General features: G+C 60.7%; 5 protein-coding genes across 10 annotated transcripts; 4 read left to right on the top strand and 1 right to left on the bottom strand.

Annotated features, from left to right (window-relative positions):
• The first annotated feature begins 42 nt into the window (after positions 1 to 42).
• On the top strand, positions 43 to 3,263 carry LOC117641690 (U4/U6 small nuclear ribonucleoprotein Prp4). 2 transcript variants are annotated; one of them, XM_034379209.1, is made up of 10 exons: positions 43 to 184; positions 537 to 731; positions 814 to 1,018; positions 1,093 to 1,223; positions 1,304 to 1,508; positions 1,799 to 1,978; positions 2,089 to 2,304; positions 2,406 to 2,513; positions 2,602 to 2,770; positions 3,043 to 3,263. In XM_034379209.1, exons 2-10 carry the CDS (start codon positions 542 to 544, stop codon positions 3,184 to 3,186), a joined length of 1,548 nt encoding a protein of 515 aa, XP_034235100.1. In that variant the 5' UTR covers positions 43 to 184; positions 537 to 541; the 3' UTR covers positions 3,187 to 3,263. The 2 variants fall into 2 exon arrangements, with proteins under 2 accessions (XP_034235100.1, XP_034235101.1); XM_034379210.1 differs by having other exon boundaries at positions 117 to 253.
• Positions 3,212 to 6,392, bottom strand: LOC117641693. 2 transcript variants are annotated; one of them, XM_034379217.1, is made up of 3 exons: positions 6,180 to 6,392; positions 4,044 to 4,322; positions 3,212 to 3,909 (listed from the first exon to the last, which is right to left on the bottom strand). In XM_034379217.1, exons 1-3 carry the CDS (start codon positions 6,219 to 6,221, stop codon positions 3,637 to 3,639), a joined length of 594 nt encoding a protein of 197 aa, XP_034235108.1. In that variant the 5' UTR covers positions 6,222 to 6,392; the 3' UTR covers positions 3,212 to 3,636. The 2 variants fall into 2 exon arrangements, with proteins under 2 accessions (XP_034235108.1, XP_034235107.1); XM_034379216.1 differs by lacking the exon at positions 6,180 to 6,392 and adding an exon at positions 4,580 to 4,938.
• A 4,886-nt stretch (positions 6,393 to 11,278) lies between these two features.
• LOC117641045 (cytochrome P450 4d2-like) lies at positions 11,279 to 13,194 on the top strand. The gene is made up of 6 exons (XM_034378140.1): positions 11,279 to 11,340; positions 11,485 to 11,802; positions 11,933 to 12,208; positions 12,278 to 12,490; positions 12,571 to 12,788; positions 12,891 to 13,194. Exons 2-6 carry the CDS (start codon positions 11,488 to 11,490, stop codon positions 13,192 to 13,194), a joined length of 1,326 nt encoding a protein of 441 aa, XP_034234031.1. The 5' UTR covers positions 11,279 to 11,340; positions 11,485 to 11,487.
• Positions 13,195 to 14,328: 1,134 nt separating this feature from the next.
• On the top strand, positions 14,329 to 17,810 carry LOC117641518 (facilitated trehalose transporter Tret1-2 homolog). 4 transcript variants are annotated; one of them, XM_034378915.1, is made up of 9 exons: positions 14,329 to 14,512; positions 14,959 to 15,166; positions 15,409 to 15,648; positions 15,718 to 15,901; positions 15,996 to 16,167; positions 16,300 to 16,572; positions 16,674 to 17,003; positions 17,076 to 17,184; positions 17,365 to 17,810. In XM_034378915.1, the coding sequence occupies exons 3-9, from the start codon at positions 15,459 to 15,461 to the stop codon at positions 17,637 to 17,639; spliced, it is 1,533 nt and encodes a 510-aa protein (XP_034234806.1). In that variant the 5' UTR covers positions 14,329 to 14,512; positions 14,959 to 15,166; positions 15,409 to 15,458; the 3' UTR covers positions 17,640 to 17,810. The 4 variants fall into 4 exon arrangements, with proteins under 4 accessions (XP_034234806.1, XP_034234807.1, XP_034234810.1 ...); XM_034378916.1 differs by having other exon boundaries at positions 14,956 to 15,166; XM_034378919.1 differs by lacking the exon at positions 14,959 to 15,166.
• Positions 17,811 to 18,454: 644 nt separating this feature from the next.
• Positions 18,455 to 20,358, top strand: LOC117641044 (formin-like protein 20). Its single transcript, XM_034378139.1, has 2 exons — positions 18,455 to 18,606; positions 18,870 to 20,358. The coding sequence occupies exons 1-2, from the start codon at positions 18,581 to 18,583 to the stop codon at positions 20,356 to 20,358; spliced, it is 1,515 nt and encodes a 504-aa protein (XP_034234030.1). The 5' UTR covers positions 18,455 to 18,580.
• Positions 20,359 to 21,234: the final 876 nt, after the last annotated feature.

Genomic DNA, 21,234 nt, shown 5'->3' with positions numbered 1-21,234 from the left:
AGCCGCAACCTGCCGCAACCGCACTGGCGCACTCGCACTCCTCAAGTTGAGACAAAAGAACGTCTCCGTTGTGTAAATAGCCCCCGACGTGTACTATTCGCACGCGGCAGGCGCCGGCTGGTCAACGACGACGATTTGGCCTTTCTGTGGCTGTTTTCTCGATTCGTCAGTCCATCTAGTTAATGTAAGAATTTAATTGTTAAATTTTTTTTACTGCTGAACTCTTTTGTTTTTCTCTAAAGCACTATTGGAGGTATGTGTTTTGTTAGACGGGGTGCTCCTCTGAGGTTATATTATTTATTTACCAGTTGGTGTTAAACTTTTGTTTATCGATATCCAAACAATAAAACTCCTTAACAGCTTGAAAAGAATTCAAAATTCTATTGTTACGTCACCTTTACCATGCTTCTAATCCAAGGATTCTTGAAATTTTGACATTTTATCTATATTTTAGTTATCTATATTTTTCTTGAATTAAAAGGTGAACTTTGATTATTTCCTGTTAATTTACGGTTTGGTTTGGTCACAATTTGCAGAGAAAATGTCAGACGACGAAGAAGCCCCTTATACAAAGAAGACTAGAACCATTCATTATGGTTCACTTGAGGAGCAAGAAAAGTCTAGGCAGCAGTCTGTGGCCGAAAAAGCAAGAGAAGAAAGTGATGACGATGATGATGATTCAGATAATGACGGCCAGCCAATGGAGACTGGAAACATTCACACTCATGATGGTAATTGTTGCTTTTATCGACAAATTTGTTAATCAATTTTAGTTTTATTTTAACAAGTTGTTTTCTTTTGTGTCCATTGCAGAGTATTTTGATCTTGAAGAGGAAATGTCCAAAGACAAGCAGGCTCTTTTGGAAGAATTTGAGAGGAGAAAAAAAGCGAGACAAATCAATGTTTCTACTGATGATGACGAAGTGAAGAAAAATTTACGGCAGTTGGGGGAGCCTATCTGTTTATTTGGGGAAGGTCCTGCAGAACGACGGTCACGATTAAAAGACTGGTTGTCAAGGTAGAGCCTCTAAATTCTCAAGTTCCTTATTTATTTATTTTTATTACTTTTGTTGAAACCAAATTGTGTTCCAGGCTTGGAGAAGATGCTATCAAGAAAAGGCAGGAGGAGGAGGAGGAAAGAATCCAGCAAGAAAAAGATCAAGAATCTACATGGTATCACGAAGGTCCTGAATCTCTGAAAGTTTCTAGGCTGTGGCTTGCACGTAAGTTCCTTGAAAAAATTGACGTCCATAACTGTCCATCTCTACCATTGTTTCAGCTTGTGTGTATGTCTATTTTTCAGAATATTCGTTGGCTCGGGCTCGGGAGCGATTGGAAGCAGCCCGAGAGGAGCTGAGGCTACCAGAGGCCACAAGAACTGCTCGCCGTCAGGAAGTTCACAAAAGACTTCAGGCTGTTTCTATTTTTGCTTCTCAAATTGGAGATACTAGACCTATTTCTTACTGTCAATTCAGTCCGAATTCACAAATGCTTGCTACTGCATCTTGGTGAGATGGGAGATATCGTACACAGGGTAGTTGATAGACCCTGGTCAATTTTTTCAAGTGGGCAACCTAAATGAAACCCGCCTTCAGCCTGTAATCCGCTACTGACTCGTATATAAGTGTGTCTCTCATTATTTATTGGATCATTAAGTGTAGCTGCCTGCTGCATCCATATTAAGACGGAAATTTATTTGCATCTGTTGCCCTTGGTAAAAAAAGACTGGGGTCTAGGAAAGCTCGCCCCTCTTGACTCATTTCATATGGGAAGTTGATGAATCTTTTATCTATTTCAGGAGTGGAATTTGCAAAGTATGGTCTATTCCAGATTGCAAACAGATACATACTCTAAGAGGTCATCAATGTAACGTTGGTGCAGTTATTTTTCATCCAAATGCTTCAACAGATTCTCAAGCAGTTTGTACATTAGCTTCCTGTGCAGCAGATGGCTCTGTAAAGTTGTGGACTCTTGAGAGGTACATTTTGTAAATAAGAAACTGAATACATCTTCAATTATTTTTATTATTATTGTGTGCTTCATTTAATTTTTTTCTATTGGTTTGTTTGTTTGCATTTTGTGTTTCAGTGAGGAACCTTTAGCTGATGTTGAGGGCCATGCACCACATAGAGTTTCTCGCATTGGATTTCACCCATCAGGGCGCTTTTTAGGAACATGTTGTTTTGACAACTCATGGAGATTGTGGGACTTGGAACAGTGCTCAGAAGTTTTACATCAAGAGGGTCATACCAAGCCTGTGTATTGCATCTCCTTTCAAAGAGATGGATCTGTTGCAGCAACTGGGTAAGAATATACTGTGCTTTAAAGAATGAGTGAATAAAAAATTCTGTAAATTCTGAAGAATTTAGTTTAGCAGCTCTTTCATTTTTTGTTTGCTGTTTCAGAGGCTTAGATGCTTTTGCCAGAGTATGGGACTTGCGCACAGGACGTTGCATAATGTTTATGGAGGGGCATCTAAAGTCCATTCATGGAATTGACTTCTCCCCAAATGGGTGATTATTGAGACCTTCTGTTCTGTCGAGCACATTTCTTTGATTTTTGTGATATGAATTGGACTTACTCTATTTGTTTTAATTTCAGGTATCATATTGCTACAGGAAGTGAGGACAACACATGTAGAATTTGGGATCTCCGTAAACGCCAGTGTGTTTATACTATTCCGGCCCATACTAATCTTATTTCAGAAGTCAAATACCAGAGAGAGAGTGGAACATTTTTACTGACTGCATCTTATGACAATACTGCAAAGGCAAGTTATGTTTTAAAATTGTTCCAATTCAAAGGAATTTTTATTTCTCGAATAGTTGGGTTTTATGCATTATTTAAATAAGAATTTTTGCCACAGTTTTTTAAAAATTGAAGTTAGTTTGTCCAAATTTATACCATGATAGATGCAAACAGTGTTATCCAATGACCATCAAGGCCACATTCCATTTAGTTCCTGGGTTTTTGAAGGATGCCTGCTCTAAACCTTACCACTCATCTCTTTTTATTTCAAAATGTTAATTTTTTTGTGTTCAGGTGTGGTCTAACAAGACATTCCAGCCCATCAAGACTCTCTCTGGTCATGACGGTAAAGTCATGTGTGCGGATGTTTCCCCAGATACCCAGTACATCGCTACAAGCTCTTACGACAGGACCTTTAAATTGTGGGCACCAGAATGAAATTTAAATGATGAACTTCAAAACATGTACTTTGTCAATTTATTTAAAGAATTAAAACTTGTCTGCATTAAGACGCTTATAATACAGTTATGATTTACCCAGACCTATCATTTACATATTTGAGAAAAAATATCTTAAAGATACAAAAGTTTGGACTGGGAAGGGGTCCATGGCACTGTGGCCTACGAACCATCAGCCATGACTGCTTTTTCTTAGCGTTCGGGAGTGCCAACTGTGTTCATCACAGTTGGCTGGACATAGCGTTCACAGCACTGATCTCACTCAACACGATGCACATATAGTCACGCCTGCTGCTGAGCTGAAGTGGCTACAGAGAGACGGGGCAGAACGCCAAATCGCTGGAGAGACGCCGGGCGCGTCGTGTGGCATCTAGGGTCAGTCTAGAAGGCGTGGCGGGGCAGTGGCCGAAGGGCAGTCGCGCGCGCACTCTCATCCTGCCTCCTGGGGGCGGCTCGCGCACCCCGCCTCCGATGCCGCCGCCTCGCAACAGTGCGTCCTGGGGGCGGCGCAGCCAGCGCAGCCGGGCCTGCTTGACCTGCTGCAGGCCGTGTCGTCCTGCTGGATGACGATGGTGAAGTAGGACGGCGGCTGCAGGTCCACAGAGTGCACCGAGCCCCGCGACAGCATGATGGCGTCGTACGTGGGCGGCAGGTCCGTGGCCGAGATGAGGTGCAGCCTGCTGTTGACGGAGGGGATGCCACTCTGCAACAAAGGGGGCACGTTAGGCGCGGCAGCGACGCCAGGGAATGCCAGGCGACCGGGTGTCGTCGCTCAGTCCCTCCCGCACTCGTCCGTAAGCGGCAAATCCATGTAGAGAATCAGTCGCCGACACTCACCCTCAGTCTGGCGCGGTTGTACTCCCTCCGCATGCAGCAGAAGCCCAGGCGGTACATGGTGTAGAGGCAGACGCCCAGGCTGACGAGCAGCAGCGCGATGCCCAGCGACATGAGGCGCTGCCGCGGCGCGTCCGGGTCGTCCGGGATGACGGGCACGTCCAGGTCGGCAGCGTCCGGCAGCGCGTGGGTCTGGGGGTGCGGGCGCAGCATGACGCCGACGGCCAGCAGGAGGGCGACGCACAGCACCACGAGCAGGACGTCGAGGAGGCTGCGACCCGTCTGTGCGGAGGACAGAGAGGAGCACAGAGTGAGTTGGAGTCTGGGGCCTGTGCCTGCGACCACGGCCAAGGCCACAGCCGCGCTCCAGAGCCGCAAACCGGACTGGGCCGTCAAAGAACGCTCTTTTTGCACTTTGTTTCGCGGCCGGGAGCTCCCATGGGACTGGGTCGGACTGGGTGGACACGTCAACGCACAGCCGGCACACTTGGTCTTGACTTTGTTCTTTCAAACTTCCAGGCGCCCCCCTTCTCCCTCACCTCTGCCGCGCAGGTATCGTTTTTCGACTGGTGCCGCAAGGACGAACAAAGGACATCCCGGGTGGGTTCGACTGGCCCCTGCAGGTCCACCGTGCGACACCAAGAGCGTGCGTTCGCCGCGCACCCATCACTGGGGTGCGTCCAAAAGCGAAGGCGCCACCCGCGGCCGTCTCCGAGTCTCCGAGGCGCTCGTGCGATCAGTGCCATGGGCAGTGCCATGGGCAGTGCACTGCAGTGGGGGGCGTTTGGTGGCGCTTCCGAACGCGGCCCGTGTGCGAGATGCCAAGGCGCAGCGGCCCAGCGCGCAGCGCGGCGACCCAGATAAGCAGTGCATGTTTCCCAAACACTGTGACCTCATGCCAGCGACGCGCGGACTCACTTGACGTCACATGGTGATGCGTGCAGCGCAGTGCAGCGTCCCTACCGAACAGTCGCCTCGTCGCCGTGCCTCTCTCACATTCCGACGGGATGTCCCATGAGTGCGACAGAGACACAGCGAGGAAACCGATGATGATGGGCCGCGCTTCGCCTGTCGCCACGCAGCGTGAAAACACAGAAAGCGCAATAAGGGGTGTTGGGGGAGGTGCGGAAATGTACTCCCTCGGTCACGCCGCGAAGGTGTGCCATCGGGCCGTCGGGGCAGGCATCATCATCGTCACAGCCGCGCCGAAAAGAGCAGTGCGCTGGGCAGGCCAGGCCGTGTGCCGTGTTGGCGCACAACAAAAAGTCAAGTACTGGAGATTTCCGTCGCCAGTGCGCGGCGGCGGGGCTGTGCGGTGCGGCCATGTCCGCGGACCCGAGCATACAACCCGCTATCTCGTTTTGGCTTCGCTGGGCATCACCGGACAGGCGAGCTTGGGGCGTACCCACACAGGGCGTACCGCACAGAGCGTACCTACGAGTTGCACATAAAGCCAGCCCAGTACCCATTCGCCCAAGCGCGGATGCAGAGTGGGGGCAAAAGGACAATTTCCCCTCCCTTGACCCCTCGATAGCCGCCTGAAAGGTAGGCAGAAAGCAAACTTCGCCCCCTGTAAGTAGGCTAAAGGTGCTGCTTTGACCCCCCCCCCTCAGGCCGTCTCTGGATCCGCCACTGCATTCGCCGTAAGCTGCACGCGGCTTCGCTGGCTGCATCGGAGAGCCATATATCCGACTCGTTGCCGGTCTCCCCCTCCCCAGTCTCCCCGGTTGCTGGAAACATTATGGGCACAGAGACCTCTCATTTCGCTGGAAACAAGCGAGTGAAGCAGCGTCGCCGACACGGAATTGGGAATTGGGATCACGCTTCGCCTCGCTGAAAAGTCCCCGGCGAGGCGGCACGGCGGCACCAGACTCAGAACACGAGGCCCGCCACCTGGACGGGGCGGAACACGCGGGCACGCAACCCTCGGCTCGCTGTCGGGGAGGTGGAGCAGAGCGTACCCTTGACGGGGGCCCGAACCGAACCGTGCCAATGACCGGCTTGAGTGCCTCTCGTCCAAGGCGGCCAAAGGCGGCCCACGTCTACTGTCCGCCGACGGCGGCCTCTTCAGCCTCTTCAGCCTTCGAATCAGGGCGACAGGCGCGAAAACAATAACACACGATAGCCTACAGTACGTACCGACTGACGGTGGTCGCTCGGCACGGACTCGTATTGCTTCATGGAGCCTGTGCGACCTGGGGGCCTGGGGGGCGTCGTCGGCGACCCTAGTGCGGCTCGGGGGCGGCCTCGGAGGCAGACCTTGTTGCGCGCGTTGCACGTGACGGCCCTGTTGGTGCTGCCGGGGCTGTGGCCAGGCTCTGGCGGCTGCGGCGCGGGGCGGCTCGACTCGACCGCCGCGACCGGAGGGACTCGACTCGACTGGCGCTGCGCGGCCAAGACGGGCAAGACGGGCTCGACGGCCATGCGGTGATAAGGCGGCAGGGGCCTCGCCGGGGATGGTGCGTTTTGGGGAGAAAAGGAGATGCGTCACTGACGTCACTCGAACCGTCCGCTATTTGGGTCTACCACGCGAGCGGAGCGTAAGCAAGTGGAAGTGAGAAAAGAAAAAAAAAAGCAGCCCTTTCCGCCTTTGTCTCCGATGGATGGCGCGCATCGGGCCAACCCCGAAGGTCCTTTTCCTATTCCGCTGGCCCCGATCTGGCCCCAGCAGCCCTGGCAGCCCTCCCTGGCAGCCAGGCGGCAGCGCTGAAAGCGATCCGTCGGGTTCCGGTACCGCATTGCCTTGGCCCTTTGCGTCGGAAATTCGGCGATCCGGATGTAATTACCACTGGAGCAATCACACTCCACAGAGACGACTCTCTCTCTCTCTCTTCTCGTCGATTCCACTGCGAACGAAATTATTATGAGCTTCGGTCAAAGTGGTCTTTCCGCAAAGAGCCGCAGGCTTCGTTTCGGAGCAGACCCAAATTGAGGCAACAACGAGCGAGAATATATCCAAACTTTCTGTCCCGCCTGGGCCAGGCCTGGGCTCGCCCCGCTTGCCAGCAGCGCGGTGGGGCGTTGGGCCTGCCTCCTTCGCCCACCCACCCCTTCACCTTCAGCGCGTCAATACCCAGGGCTCGAGATAGGTGTGCGGAGCGCGGGGTATTGACGCTGCCCTGCGCAGCCCTGTGCGTAAAACGAGTTACGCAAAAACGGCGGCGGCGTGGCCGAGGCCCACTAGGCCGGGCCGTGCCGCCGGTCCGCCACGGCTAAAGGCACAGCACAGCCCGGTCGGAGTGAGGCGCTGGCTTCTGCCTTATCACGACCGGCGAAAGCAAAAATAGACCGACACCCCTATTTATAGGCCAGCACGCCTTTCGGACCACAAACACCGCGTGTGAACCAAGCCGCAGCGCCGGAGTGCATTCGGAGAGAAAGGAGAAGGAGAAGAAGAATAGCCTCCTCCGTGGAGTATTTGAACCCGGGCCCGCAGCCCGTGGCCGGTCGGCGCGGTTCAAGGAGAAGCGACGGGGCGGGAGGCACGATCCTGATAAATTTCTGCGAAGGCAGCGCGCTTTCCAAGGGCGGCGCACCTAGGCCGCTTTAGCTCATGGAGCCTGTCAGCCAGTCCGCCTGTCAGCTTGTCTGTCGCGAGCGCCACTAATCGGCCCTGCCTTCGAAGTCTCGTCATTTAAACCGACAAAAATGGACCAAAATGCCTACTGCGTTCCATTTTTTCGCCGGCTCAGATTGTCCGGTGACAGGCGTGCGCCTGGCCACGCCGACCAGGTCGTGCCTTGTGCAGTGCCGTGTGTCAGTGGAAACGTGGCTGGCAGCACCCCGCGTGTGTCAACGTGTCAACAGTGGAGTGGAGCAGCCCCGGCCACCCCGGCCCGGCCCGGCCCCACGGCCGTCTCAGAACTTGCCGGCCGAGGCCACGCGGCCAGGTGAGGAAGATTGCTTCGCAACCGATTTGATCGCTCTGTTCTCTCGCACTCGAGGGGCGTTCCGAGCAGTGCGGTGGAGACAGCGAATTCGGTCCGCTGCTCTGCGTTGCCAGGCGTCGCCTAGCGTCGCTCGGCCTCCCTTGCCCGACGGCAGCGAATGTGTTAACCTTGCTCCCACCAAGCCGACCGGCTCGACCGAGCCCCCCGGGCAGGCCTCTTCAAAAGGCTCTCGGTCGCGAGAAATCCCCCCGCCCCCAACCCCTTTCGTCTCATCTCGGCCGAGCAGTCCCGGTGGGGTTCTAGCTCTAGTTCCAGCTCCAGCCGCCAGCCTGCCCCGGCGGGGTGCCGCCGCGCCGCCGCGCCGCCACGGACGGCGTCTGGAATTTTCACGACAGAGATAATGTGGTGGTTATCACCCAGGCTGCGCCGCTGCGCCTCGCCGCCCGCCTCGTGTCTGGATGTCGGCCGGCCTTTGCAGTCTGCACGCAATGAGCAGGACGAGGGCCGAGGCGGCTGGAGGCTGGCGCGCCGAACAGGTGTCGCTCCAAAGGGCTGTGCGTGGTTCCAGTCCCGGGGCGGTGCACCCGGCATGCCGGGGTAGGGGTTCACCGCTTGCGTTGTTGAAACGGCGTGGTCTCGCCGGCACCGCCACTCTCAACGCCTGTAGTGCACTGCAGAGCACCGCATCACCCTCCTCCTACAGCCGGTGGGTCACGATGTGATCCACCCGAGGAGCCACCACACCGGAAAAGCCGAACCATTGATTGCGGTCCAGTTTCCTCATGTTCAAGACTCGCCCCTGGGCAACAGGCAACCCGCCACAGTCGGCCACAATCCTCCGAATGCAGGACGCACCTCTAACGCAGCAGCACTCCTGCCTCCGAGTCTGACTCCGAAAAAAGTGCTCCGTCGCTCTGTGACTCTCGCACCCGCAGGGGCTCGGGCAAGGACGCCCCTCGACAGAGCGACAGAGCACGGTTCGGAACCGTCCCAGTCTGAATGGACGCGTGACGCAGGAGTGTGCAGCAATGCGCCGCGAGTCACGTATATCTCCTTCGTCTCTCGATCGCGGGGCTGCTGTTGGCTGCTGTGCACTTCTGTGCCACGCAGAGAGCGGTGTAAGTGAGTTTCCCCGAGTCTGCGCGCGAGTCTATCGGGCCGAAGACGGCCCAGGCCGGAACAAAACGCGTGCTGATTGGCGTGGGTGGGAGGGTCCTGGGGGGTCCTGGAATACCGGCCGTCACTCTGGATATTGCAGGACGCGTTCCAGGACGGGCGGCAGGCGGAGGGCGCTTTTTGTGGCGGCGCCCCGCCGCAATCACACGTGTTTCCTCGTTGTTGGTGCGACTTTGCGTCCACGCCGGCGGACTGTCTTTGCAGGCGCCTGGTTGGCTAGGCAGCCCTGTGTAAAGGGGTCCACGAGGTCCATGACACGAGCGTCACGGCTTCTCCGTCTTAGGCAGCGCCGGGGGCATGGTTCGCCTGCATTGCCTGCATTGTGCGGCACTCGATAACCGCGAGGGCCGCGAAGGCCTGCGCCGCCTGCGCGATACGCGAACGGCAGGGCCTTCCTTCCTGGCGGATGCTGGCGGCAGTCCGGCCCGACAATCCGCGACGCGCGGGAACGGCACACAAAAACGCCGCCAAAATAAACATGTCCCTGATTGACCTCTGATCGGCATCGGCTGTGTTTGTCCGCCCCGCCCCGCCCCGCCGTGTTGTCGCCGGCCCGCGCCAGATAAGCGTTTGCTACCCATGGCGGGGCAGGGCGGGGCGGGGCGGGGCGGGGCGGGCGGGGCGGGGCGGGGCGGGGCGGCCGAGCTGTCCAGCCGGAACATCCGGAAAATCCTTTCAACTACACGACGCTAAAACAACAGCACGAAACTTTCTCTAGGATAATGCCAAATTTTCGACAAAGAACACACAAACTTACGGCGTTCCTGAGCAAAAAGTGAACAAAAAACATAAAAACTAGTCCTGGGTTGTTCGGGCTCTTGCGACGCACGTGAAAGGAGTATCGCCCCATCGGAGAAAGAAGCAAAATAAATGGTCTCGGCGGATTCGTAAAAATTTACGAGTACGCCAAAAATTGCACACGGTTGTCGTGACTCAGGCGGCATGACTTACTCGAGGTCGCGGAAAAGACGTGCTGCACTGCTGCACTGCAAACGCAGCGGCGAGATTCCGCCATCGCTGCAACGAGCGATAACTGTCAAGGTGCTCACGTCTCCAATCCCAAAGTTTGAATTTAAAACGCGACCCAATAGTATCCGTCATCAGTGGCATTTTGTAGCGTCGTTTTGAGGGCTGCTTGGTTTCGCGAAATGGCGTGAAACGACACATTGCATCGATCGGATCACGGATTTCACAAAAGCCTAGTGCGCTGCAAGGCATGCCTCGTTTCCTCGTGGGCTCGGCAATGCCTTCGGTTGGCGCACTTCCCGGCGGCCCTCCGCAAGGCCCTCGGCAAGGCCCTCGGCAAGGCCCTTGGTGCCCCCGGCCGCTGCGGTCCGCGACATCCTGGAAGGTGGCCGGCGAATGTCTATAAAGCAGAGTGGGCGCACGGCGCGGCTCAGTACGCGCGCTGCAGGACCGTGAGTATACAGTGTACACCGCGTGCGTGTGCCGCCCGCGCCGCCCCGCCGCGGCCTACGCGCTGGCTGCCCTTCGTCGGGGCCCTTCGTCGGGAGTGTCGTGCGGCACAATCAGCACGACGCACCGCACCGCACCGCCCCCTGGCGCTTATTCACTCACGGGGAATTCCGCCACCACGCGGAAATAGCAATTTCTCGTGTGCCAGTCCCGTTCGCCGGGAGCATCGGCGGACGCGGTGCGCGGAGGAGCCCTCGTGGGCGGCGAAGGTGGCGAACGGACGGACAGCGACTGACAGGCAGACTGACAGCACCAGCAGCAGCGAGCACGAGGTGCCGCTGCCGTGCTGCTGCCACTCACGTGCCTCCAGGGCGGTGATGGTGCGGCGCGAGGGTCTGCTGGTGGTGCTGGCGGAGCTGGCGGAGCTGCAGTGGCAGTGTAACCCGGGCGTCGCGACGTCGACGTCGTCGGGCTGCAGGCACCGGCCTCTCTGTCCGCGCATCCCTCGGGACGCCCCTCCGCCACGCCGCGTGCCACCGGCCGAAAGGAGCCCTTCTGTGATGCACCCTTAGTTTCGGCAGAGCCTTGGGCAGAGCGAGCCTCCTGACCACGCCGACGCCGACGCCATGGCGGTGGCGACCAGCGTGCTGCTGCTGGCCGCCGTGGTCCTCGCCACCAAGACGGCGCTCACGTGGTGGCGCGGCGTGCGGCGCATGGCCCGCGTGGCCGCCTCCATCCCCGGGCCGCCGACGCACCCCGTCCTGGGCAACTTCCTGGACGTGCCCGGACGCGCCGGCAGGATCCAGCCTTGGTTCCAGGTGCGTCCCTTGCGGCCCTTCAGGTTCAGCCTGACGTCGCGAGGGTGGGCAGGCCCGCTCAACGCGCGCGTCCTGCGGGACTGCCTACCCGGCGCTCCGCAGGGGCCCGCGTCGGCGGCACTCAGCGCCGCGCTCGTGTTCCAGGCCATGATCGCCAAGTACGGCTACCTGCTGCGGTTCTGGTTCGGGCCGAAGCTCGTGGTGTGCGTGATCGACCCCAAGGACGTGGAGGCGGTCATCTCGTCGCCGAGCTGCGCGGCCAAGCCGGACAGCGCGTACCGCCTGCTGGAGACGGTGCTGGGCAAGGGCATGGCGTCGCTCAACGGCCCCGAGCACCGCCGCCACCGGAAGATGATCCTGCCGCTGCTGCATCGCGACATGCTCGCCCAGTTCCAGCCCCTCATGCACCTGTCCGCCCTGGAGCTGGCCGACAGCCTCGCTGACAAGGCCGCCAGCGGGGAGGTGAGTCGCGGGGACTGCTTTCGACGCCCTCTCTCTCAACGTTGAGAGTGCGAGAGAGACAGAGTGACGGAGCGGCATTGTTCCGAATCAGCCAGACGGGACTCTCCTTCTCACGTCGTTGGACTCGCAGGTGTTCGACGTGTCCATGCTGTGCGGCCTGGCGGCGCTCAACGTCACCTACCGCACCATCCTGGACGTCGACCAGGGCCTGTACGAGGCGACGCGAGAGCAGCGCCGCCTGGTGGTGGAGAGCACGACCAGGGTCTCGGAGCTGCTCTGGTACCGCGTGGTGCGGCCGTGGCGCCACCCCGACTGGCTGTTCCGGCTGGACCCCAACCACGCCGAGCTGGAGCAGGTCATCGGTCTGTACGACCGGCTCATCACGGACGTCCTGGACGACAAGCTGGTGCGTATTGGCGAGTCTGTCTCCCTCTCCCCCTGACCTTACTGCTCACTCCCCGCCGTGGCGTTGCAGGACAAGATGTCGGAACCCAGGCAGCAGCAGTCACGGCGGTCGCTGCTGGACATCCTGCTGGACTCGGAGGGCGGCCGGACCCTCTCCAGGGCGGAGGTGTTCGCCGAGCTCAAGACCATGGTGGCGGGCACGTTCGCCACCTCCATGGACGTCATGTCCATGGTGCTGCTGGTGCTGTCCCTGCTGCCGGACGAGCTGGCGCGGATACACCGAGTGCGTGCAGTTCGGATTCACTTCGTTATCGCGAGGAAAAGTAGCAAGGCCGGCTGGTTGATTGCCCGTCTTGCCACCAGGAGCTGGATGATGTGCTGGGCGACCGGCCGCTGGAGACGGCCGACCTGGACCACCTGTGCGCGCTGGAGCGGCTCATCAGGGAGGCGCTGCGCTACTACCCGCCGTTCCCCGTGCTGGGCAGGACCTGCGAGAAGGACCTGCGGCTGCCGTCGGGACACACGCTGCCGGCCGGCTGCTACATCGCGCTCTGCCCGCTGGCCACGCAGTGGCACCCAGAGTAAGTCTTTCGTCGCTTTGTCTCTACCGCACTCGCGGGCGCCCACAGACAGAGTAACGAGAGGAGCCACTCCGGCACACTCTCTGCCTGCGTCTCCGCCAGGTACTACCCGCGGCCGGAGAAGTTCGACCCGGACCGCTTCCTGGCCGAGGCCGCGGCGGCGCGCCCGGCCTGCTCCTTCCTGCCGTTCAGCGCGGGCATCCGGGGCTGCATCGGCGAGCGGTACACCTTCATGCTGCTCAAGACGTGCCTGGCCACCGTGCTGCGGCGCTACGACGTGCTGCCCGACCCGGACGGCCCCAAGGAGGTCCAGCGCATCAAGATGACCGTGTCCATCACGTTCCACCCCAAGAACGGCTGCAAGCTGCGGCTGCGGCAGCGACAGCGGCCGCCCGCGGGAGGCTAGGCTGGCTCGCCAGCGGGCCCCGCCGACGCAGTCTCACACGGCTGTGCGTCGCGGTCTCGCGGTGCTGCGCCGGCAGGGCGGCAACCCAACGCACTCGCTCCCTGCCGCGACACACAGACACACACACACACACACGCACACACACACACACACACGCACACACACACACACACACAACACACAGACACACAGACACACAGACACACAGACACACACACACACACACAGACACACAGACACACAGACACACACACACACAACACACACACACACACACACAGAGACACGCCGCTCCGCCATGTGGCTCATGATGTGGCCGCGGCGCCGCATGGACTTTTTTCGAGCCTCGGCGTTGGGCAACGAGCAGTGTTTGCTGTGGGCACCCACCGGGCACCGCAGCGACCAAACAACGCGAGGCAAGCGGCCGGTCCTGACTTCCGCGCGCCGGCATCCGCGCCAACCTTGAAGCGTTGCAAATAGAATAAGTGAATGAAAGTTACCACCAGCAAAATGTTAAAGATGTAGAAATGGATGACAACTTTTAAAAAATGCGTTTTTATTGAAAATTAAAAAGGAAATGATTTTGTGTTTGTCTCCTGTCAGCTCGCCGCCTGATCCTGCTCTGCCCGTGATAAGAGATAAGGCTCCTCCCTACTGTGCACTCCGCGCATGACTTTGTAGCAAAATGCGATACGCCCCCACACGCGCTGAAAGGCGCACACTAACGCGGACGTTTGCTAGTGTACTGTGCGAGTACACTAGGTGCTCCACGCCACATTACACCTGCGTGGTGTTAGTGTCCTGTGGCGTTGGTGCATCGGCCGACGCTAACCCTTCCCCCACAACGACGACAAAGATAGCCCAGGCTCCCCCCACCGCGGCGGCAGGGGAGGGGGGCACAGTCCAACGGCCGGGCGGCGCAGGGCGGCGAGGGGAAGGCGGATCCTTCGAATGCAAAATCGCAGGATCGCCTTCGGGTTTGGGGCCGGCCGTCTCTGTCGCACCCACTGGCAGGACGCGCCGCCGCGACGGGCAGACGGCCGGGCGGCAGCGGGCGTCCGCCGGGCCGTGTTTGAACGCAGCCAGGAGGCGCGTGGTGGAGTCGCCGCGCGCGCCTTCCAACGCGCGGAACGCGCCGCGGAGCCGCCAACTGCTCAGTCAGCGTGCGTGCCGCCAGGGCCGTGCCGCCGCACCGCCTCACCGCGTTCGTCCTGCGGGCTGCGGGTTCAAATACCCGTCAAAGCCGGGCGGCGAAACACAAACGGACGCCGCTGCCACGCCACCACTGCAACAGACGTCAGCCACACGAAAGCCAATCGTAAGTCACATGAAGGCGCCGACGGCGACGGCACTGCCGCCGTTGAAAGAGCGACCAAGCCGAAGTACGACGCACCTCTTGGAGGCCCGCCGCGCGGGGGCGAGGCGTTGACGGCGACGCCGCCCGGCTGGGTGCGCGTGCGCTGCGCGCCGGCGTTGTGCCCGGGGACTTCGCCGTCGACGCCTGGCCGCGACGCCGCCCCCGCGCAGAAAGGGCGCCACCCGGAAGCTGCTAAGTGGCTGCGACGCCGCGGCGACGCCACCCGCAGACTGTGTGCCCGCGGCGCCAGGACCGCGCCGGGAGCGCCGGGACGCGCAGACACGCACGCGGGGGGGCTGACGGTGAAGGCGGGGCGCCGGGGCGGGGAGGGCCGCCTGGGAACGAATGTGTTATCGCCGGTTATCTGGCGCGCGACTTTACTGTAGCTCTCTGGCGTGCACTAGCAGCAGGCAGCAAGGCGATGCGCCGACCGACGTGTGGGTAGACCGGTAGGCCTCGCCGCTCGCCGCCAGCACTGCCGCGGCCCGACGCCACGCCCGGACCGACCGCGCGGAGGAGAAGATGGCCGTGCTCGCCCACACCCTGTCAGCCCTACCGGCCTGCTCGGCCTGCTAGCACGGCTAGCACACCGCGGCGCCTCCGTGCCACTTTGAGGTAGGTCGGGCTCGGCGGACAGATGGGGAAGGCGGAAAGCGAGGTTTTCGCTCAGTGGGGTGGATGGGAGGTGAACAGAATAAATTTCAGTGGTGTCATGGAACCATAATAGAGGCTGCTCTATGAAGTAGACGTATCATAACAATGTTGCTGCTCTCTATCTGAAGTGTGCACTCTAGTAAGCCAAGTAGATTCGAGGTGGAGCACACTTAGCAAGTACACTTGAAAGTATTCCACCACAGGGTGGCCGGTGCGGGTCCTCCCCAAGTGATTCGCCACCGTTAAGGACACCATGTCGTCGGCGAGGGACGCCATGGCGGCGGAGAAGGCGGACTTCCCCCTCCTGGAGAGGGGCGAGGAGGTGACGGTGGTGCCCATGGGCGTGCCCGTTGCCGGCGGCGCCAGGCCGCCCAGGACGGTGACGGTCGTGACCCCGTCCGCGCCGCCCATGCACTGGCACCTCATCTGGGCCGGGATCGCAGGTAAGCACAACCTCCAGCACTCCAAGTAGTACGTGACGTTGGACTGACGCGCGGGCGGTGCGGACGCAGGCAACCTGGCCGCGGTGTGCGGCGGCTTCGTGTACTCGTGGCCCTCGCCGACGCTGCCCAGGCTGATGGACCCCAGCGCGCCGGCCGGCTTCGTCCTCACCCCCGAGGAGGCGTCCTGGGTCGTGAGCCTCACGCCCCTCGGCGGCGCCTTCGGCACCATCCCGGGCGGGCTCTTCGCCGACAGGTGGGGCAACCTGTTCAACCTTGCACCCCGTGCCGCGCTGCCGCGGAGTTGCTTCCCGCTGGGAGACCCGCTAATGTTCTGCTGGTCTCTGCAGGTTCGGCCGTCGACCTACCATCATCTGCAGCGCGGCCCTCATGTTCGTGTGCTGGGTGATGACGGGCTTGGCCTCCTCTGCGATCTGCCTGTACGCCGCCAGGTTCATCGGGGGCTTCGTCACCGGCGTGGTATCGTGCATCTTGCCGCTGTACCTCGGGGAAATCGCCGTGGTGAGAGCAGGCAGCTGGCGAGCGCGCTGGGATTCGCGTGTTGAACTTTGAATTAATTCAGATTAGTTTGCCGTTGTTGGGCGATGACACTCAAGATGACACTTGTGTAACAATGTGACAATGCGCCGACAGGACCGCATTCGCGCGGCCCTGGGCTGCGCCATGCAGCTGTCGCTGACTCTGGGCTTCATGCTGCCGTACGCGCTGGGCCCCTTCGTGTCCCCCACGGTGCTGGCCGTGGTGCTGGCCTCGTGCGTGGCGGTGTACGCCGCCACCTCGCTCAGCCTGCCCGAGTCCCCCTACCTGCTGCTGCTCAAGGGCGACACCGAGGCCGCCTCCGCCGCCCTGCAGTGGTTGCGGGGCCAGGACCGCGACCAGTGCTACAAGGAGCTGCGCCGCATGGAGGTACGTCTCCCGGGTTACTCACGCAAGGAGACGTGGTGGTTGGACCACTTCCACGCAGTGCCCCAACGCAGTTCCTCAATGCAGCGGTACTGCGGTTCCAGGAGGAGACGGAGGCATGCCTGGCGCGCCGCTGCTCCGTGGCCAAGACGTTCGTCCGCGTGTTCGAGACCCGCGGCGGCCGGCGCGCCTTCTTCCTGGTGTGCGCGCTCATGCTGTTCCAGCAACTCTCCGGCATCAATGCCGTGCTCTCGTACGCCGAGGACATCTTCAACCGCGCCGCTGGCGGCGAGGCGAGCATCTCCCCGGCCATGAGCACCATCATCGTCGGCATGGTGCTGGTGGTGGCCTCGGCCTCTACCGTTCCCCTCACGGCGGGCGTCAGCATGAAGGCGCTCTTCATCGTGTCCTCGCTGGGAGCGGCCTTGGCCCACGTAAGCTTCCAAGTGACGCGGGCGGCCTTCTATCTGGTCTTGACGTTCAACGGGAGTCTCTCTCTTTCCCAGGCGGTGCTGGGGTACTTCTTCCACCTCGTGGCCACCAAGCAGGACACGTCCTCGCTGAGCGCGCTGCCCGTCGCCAGCCTGGTCTTCTTCATCGTCGTCTACTGCATAGGTGAGTCTGTTGTTGCCGCCAGGTCTTTGGAAGTGCTCCCTCCAGCCAGTGTACACTGTACACTCGGCCGCGCGGCTCCACGAGTCTCTTTAGCACTTAGCAGGGCGTTGAGCAGCGTCGCTAACCAGGGGCAAGACGCCAGGCCCGTCAGGCTCACGGGAACACTCTTTCTGGGCGCAGGCTTGGGGTCCGTGCCGTGGGCGCTGCTGGGCGAGGTGTTCGTGGCGGACGTGAAGGCGGCCTCGTCGTCGCTGTGCGCGTCCTTCTACTGGGCCGTGGGCTTCCTGGTGACGCTCTTCTTCCGATCCCTCATGGGGACCGTGGGCCCCGACTTCACCTTCTGGGGGCTGGCGGCGTGCTGCGTGCTGGCCGCCGCCTTCGCCCTCGCCCTCATGCCCAACACCAAGGGCAAGTCCCTGCAGGAGATCCAGGACATCCTGAACGGCAGGGACTGACCGAGCCGAGTGCGCCGCCCCGCGCCGCCACAACAGACGTTGTGTCAACAACAATGACTTTTACCCCACGTGCCTGCCTGTTGCGGCCTGATGCCTGCACCAAACGTGTGCTTTTCACTTTTTGTACCTTTTTATTTTCGACAAAACAAATATACTTGATCTGTGACTGTATCCGTTGTGTCCTCAAGCCGCCACTTAAGTGAGCGGCTCCCTTCAAAAATGTCACAACTGATGGTCGCTCAGACCAGACTAGACGTACTCCAGCCACTCCTCCACGTTGGCAGCGACAGGCCCCGGCCGGCCTGCCCCGTCCAGCCCGTGGAGTGCGTGGTGTATGACGGTACTCGGCGCGCCCCCGAGCGTGACGCGCACGGCCGTGCAGCCCCGTCAGCGCCGTGCAGCAGCGCGCCAGTGTACACCGCGCCGCCGCCGCACCCACTCCTGCCCCGCTCGTGCCAGCGCCTCTTGTTGCCCGCTGTGCCCGCTCGCCTGCTTGTCCGCGCGTCGTCGGTGCAAAGTGGCCGCGCGTGCGCCAATTCGAGTGCGAGTCCCTTCAGCGCAGCTCATCGGTAACCAGGGAAACTGGTGCTGGAAGCCTGCTGGACCGGATTCGGCTTGGATCGGCATGGCCGCGGCCGCGCGGCAGGCGGGGCGCAGGCAGCGACGCGACTCGGCGGCCACACCGCGGCCGCCGCACCTGGTCGCGCGGACCAGCCCGACAGGTAACGACCCGGCGGCTTTCCGAGTCCCTTCGAGGAGGCCAAGGTGTCGGCCCGGGTCTTGTGACAGGACTCCTGTTGCAGTGCCCCCGATGCCGCGCCCCGGCCTCGCCGAACACCGCCAAGGCCTCGCGGCGTCGCCCTGAACACTGAGGCGCGGCCGAGGCCTGGCACCATGGCCATTGGCCTCGCCATTGGCCGAGGCCCTCGCAGCCCTGAAGGATGCGGCTGATTGTGTGGGCTCTCGTGTAAGTAGCGCCCGGTCGGTGGAGCACCATCACGACGACGTTTCAAAAATACAAAGTTGAATCAAACTTTAACATTGCATTGAACGTTAACGTCTGTCGTGACGGACAGGCGGATTGACAGAATTAACGACTCTTTGACGTTTGCTTGCGAACAATGGAAACTTAATCCAGAGTAGTTTTGCACGGTGTGGAAGTGGCACCGCCCAGCGGCTGCCTCCAGCCTGGCGCGCCCCGTTTTCTCCCTGACAGATGTCGTCTTGTAGATGGTGTCACACCTGCCTGAGCGTCATGGGGGCGCAGCCACCGCAGCCAGACGACATCCTTGGCCTGGATCCCTGCCGACCCAGAGCACCCAGGGCCCGGAAACACGCCTCGGGGATCCGCCTCGTGGCGGGCCACTTCAACAACGTCAAGAGCATCGGAGACCGCGGAAGCGATCCCCAGAGGTTCGCCAGTGCCGCGGCCCTGCAAGGCATCCGCCGCCGAGCCCCGGCTCCCGACGGCAACCTGGACACCTTCCGGACGATGCTGCTGGAGGAGACGGACGACCTGCCGCACCCCGGAGAGGTGGTCCTGCCCGCCGATGACGCGGAGGCCTCCGCGGCCAACGAGGTCCCCAACGAGGTCCCCGACGAGGGCCGGCCGCCCTTCGACGTCCACCTCACGGCCGAGAGGCGGAAACCCCTGCTCGTTCTCGTGCCGAGCGGACCTGGGGACAGCCGGTGGCCGCCCCTTGGGTCGCCCCCTGCCACAGCCGCACCGCAGCAAGGGACCACCCCGGCGGCAAGCGCGGCGCCGCAGCAGTGGACTTCTCCTGGGAACACTCCAACACAGCATTGGTCTACCCCTGTGAGCGCTGGGATACTTCATTGGACTCCCCCTCCCCCTGTGAGTGCTGCAACGCCTCATTGGACTCCCCCTCCCTCTGTGAGTGCTGCAACGCCTCATTGGACTCCCCCTCCCCCTGTGAGTGCTGCAACACCTCATTGGACTCCCCCTCCCCCTGTGAGTGCTGCAACACCTCATTGGACTCCCCCTCCCCCTGTGAGTGCTGCACCACCTCATTGGACTCCCCCGCCCCCCGTGAGCGTTGGAACACCTAGTTGGACTCCCCCGCCCCCCGTAAGCGCCGCATCACCTTATTGGACTCCAACTGGGAGCGACGGACCACCGTGGACAGCGCCTGTGAGTGCTCCTACACGGCACAGGGCTCCCCCCGCTAGCGCTGCGACACCTCATTGGCCTCCCCCTGTGAGCGTTCCAACGCCTCCTTGGACTGCCCCCGTGAGCGTTCCAACATCTCACTGGACTCCCAGTGGGAGCGCGACCACCCCGTGGACCACGGGGGGCTTCATGACGTTCCCTGAGTGGTCCAGCGCTGCAGGTGGCGTCGCCTGGCAGCCGCTCGCGAGCGCCGCCACCCCGCAGTGGGCGCACCCTGGTGCCGCGGGCGGCACGAGCGCTGCGAGCCCCCCGCGGTCCGTCGCCGCCGCCGCCGCCAAACGGCCCGGGGCTGCCAAGCGTCCGCCAAAGCGGCCCAAGCCCCGGCCCGGGAAGCGCCCACCAGAGGCCGCCCTCGGCCCAGCGACGGGGCCGCCGTCAAAGCCACCATCGAGGCCGCCGTCGAAGCCGCCCACCGACCTGCATATCGTGCCAAGCGCAGACAGCGCGGCCGCCGCTGTGAACCTAGTGCCATCCGCCGAGGCGTCAGGTGAGATCCAGAACCGGTGGCGCGGAGGGTGTCATCGTTAAGGACGCAGTTTCAAACCACTCTAAGAGTGCCACACTAGCGCCACACTGAGCCGCTCCCTTGCCGCTGGGGCTGGGCCGGGCTGGTCAGTGGCGTGAACCTCCATGTAGAGCTATTACCCGCGCGCCTCTTTCCAAGAATTTAAAAAAAACGGCTCCGCCAATTAAAATGGCGACGCCACGATCCATCATAATGCCGGTACATCTTTTTTCCCGTGAATATTTTTATGAGTCCGTGCCCCGCCTCGGCCCCGCCCCTCCCCACACACCCGAGGCACCCGAGGCGCACAACGCACAACGCACTCCGGCGTACTCCGTCTGGGTCTACATGGCCGTGGCCGTGGCCGTGTGAGGGCAGCGAGCCGAGACGCCTCCTAGCGGAATCAGCCCCGCACCTCACACACACACACACACACACACACACACACACACACACACACACACACACACACACACACACACACACACACACACACACACACACACACTCACACACAGACACGTACACGCGCCACGTCTGTCGGCGAAATAAGTAGGGGCATGTCAAGCATCCTTTGTACTCCGCGCTGCGCAAATGGAAGATGAGTTGTGTGTAATAACATCCGCGATTTAAATATTCATGGCCCGTGGGCCCATGGCCCATGGCGCGGGGGCCGCGCTGCCGTGCTTCTCGACTCCGCGCCCCGCCGGTGGGGCCAGATATCGCCCCTTGGAGAACGCCGCGTGGAGGAGGGGAGGCGTGGGAACGAGAAGGAACCGGGCGGGGGAGGCACAGAGTGGCGAGGGTGGCAGGAGTCATGAATCATGTACCGATGGATCTCCCGCGGCCTCTCATAGATCTCGCGACTTCGGTTTCTGAGGTCGCGCGTGGCGAAGTTA

The sequence above is a fragment of the Thrips palmi genome, unplaced genomic scaffold, assembly GCF_012932325.1.
Source record: "Thrips palmi isolate BJ-2018 unplaced genomic scaffold, TpBJ-2018v1 HiC_scaffold_15, whole genome shotgun sequence".
NCBI lineage: Eukaryota > Metazoa > Arthropoda > Insecta > Thysanoptera > Thripidae > Thrips > Thrips palmi.
This window is presented reverse-complemented; position numbering and strand designations above follow the sequence as displayed.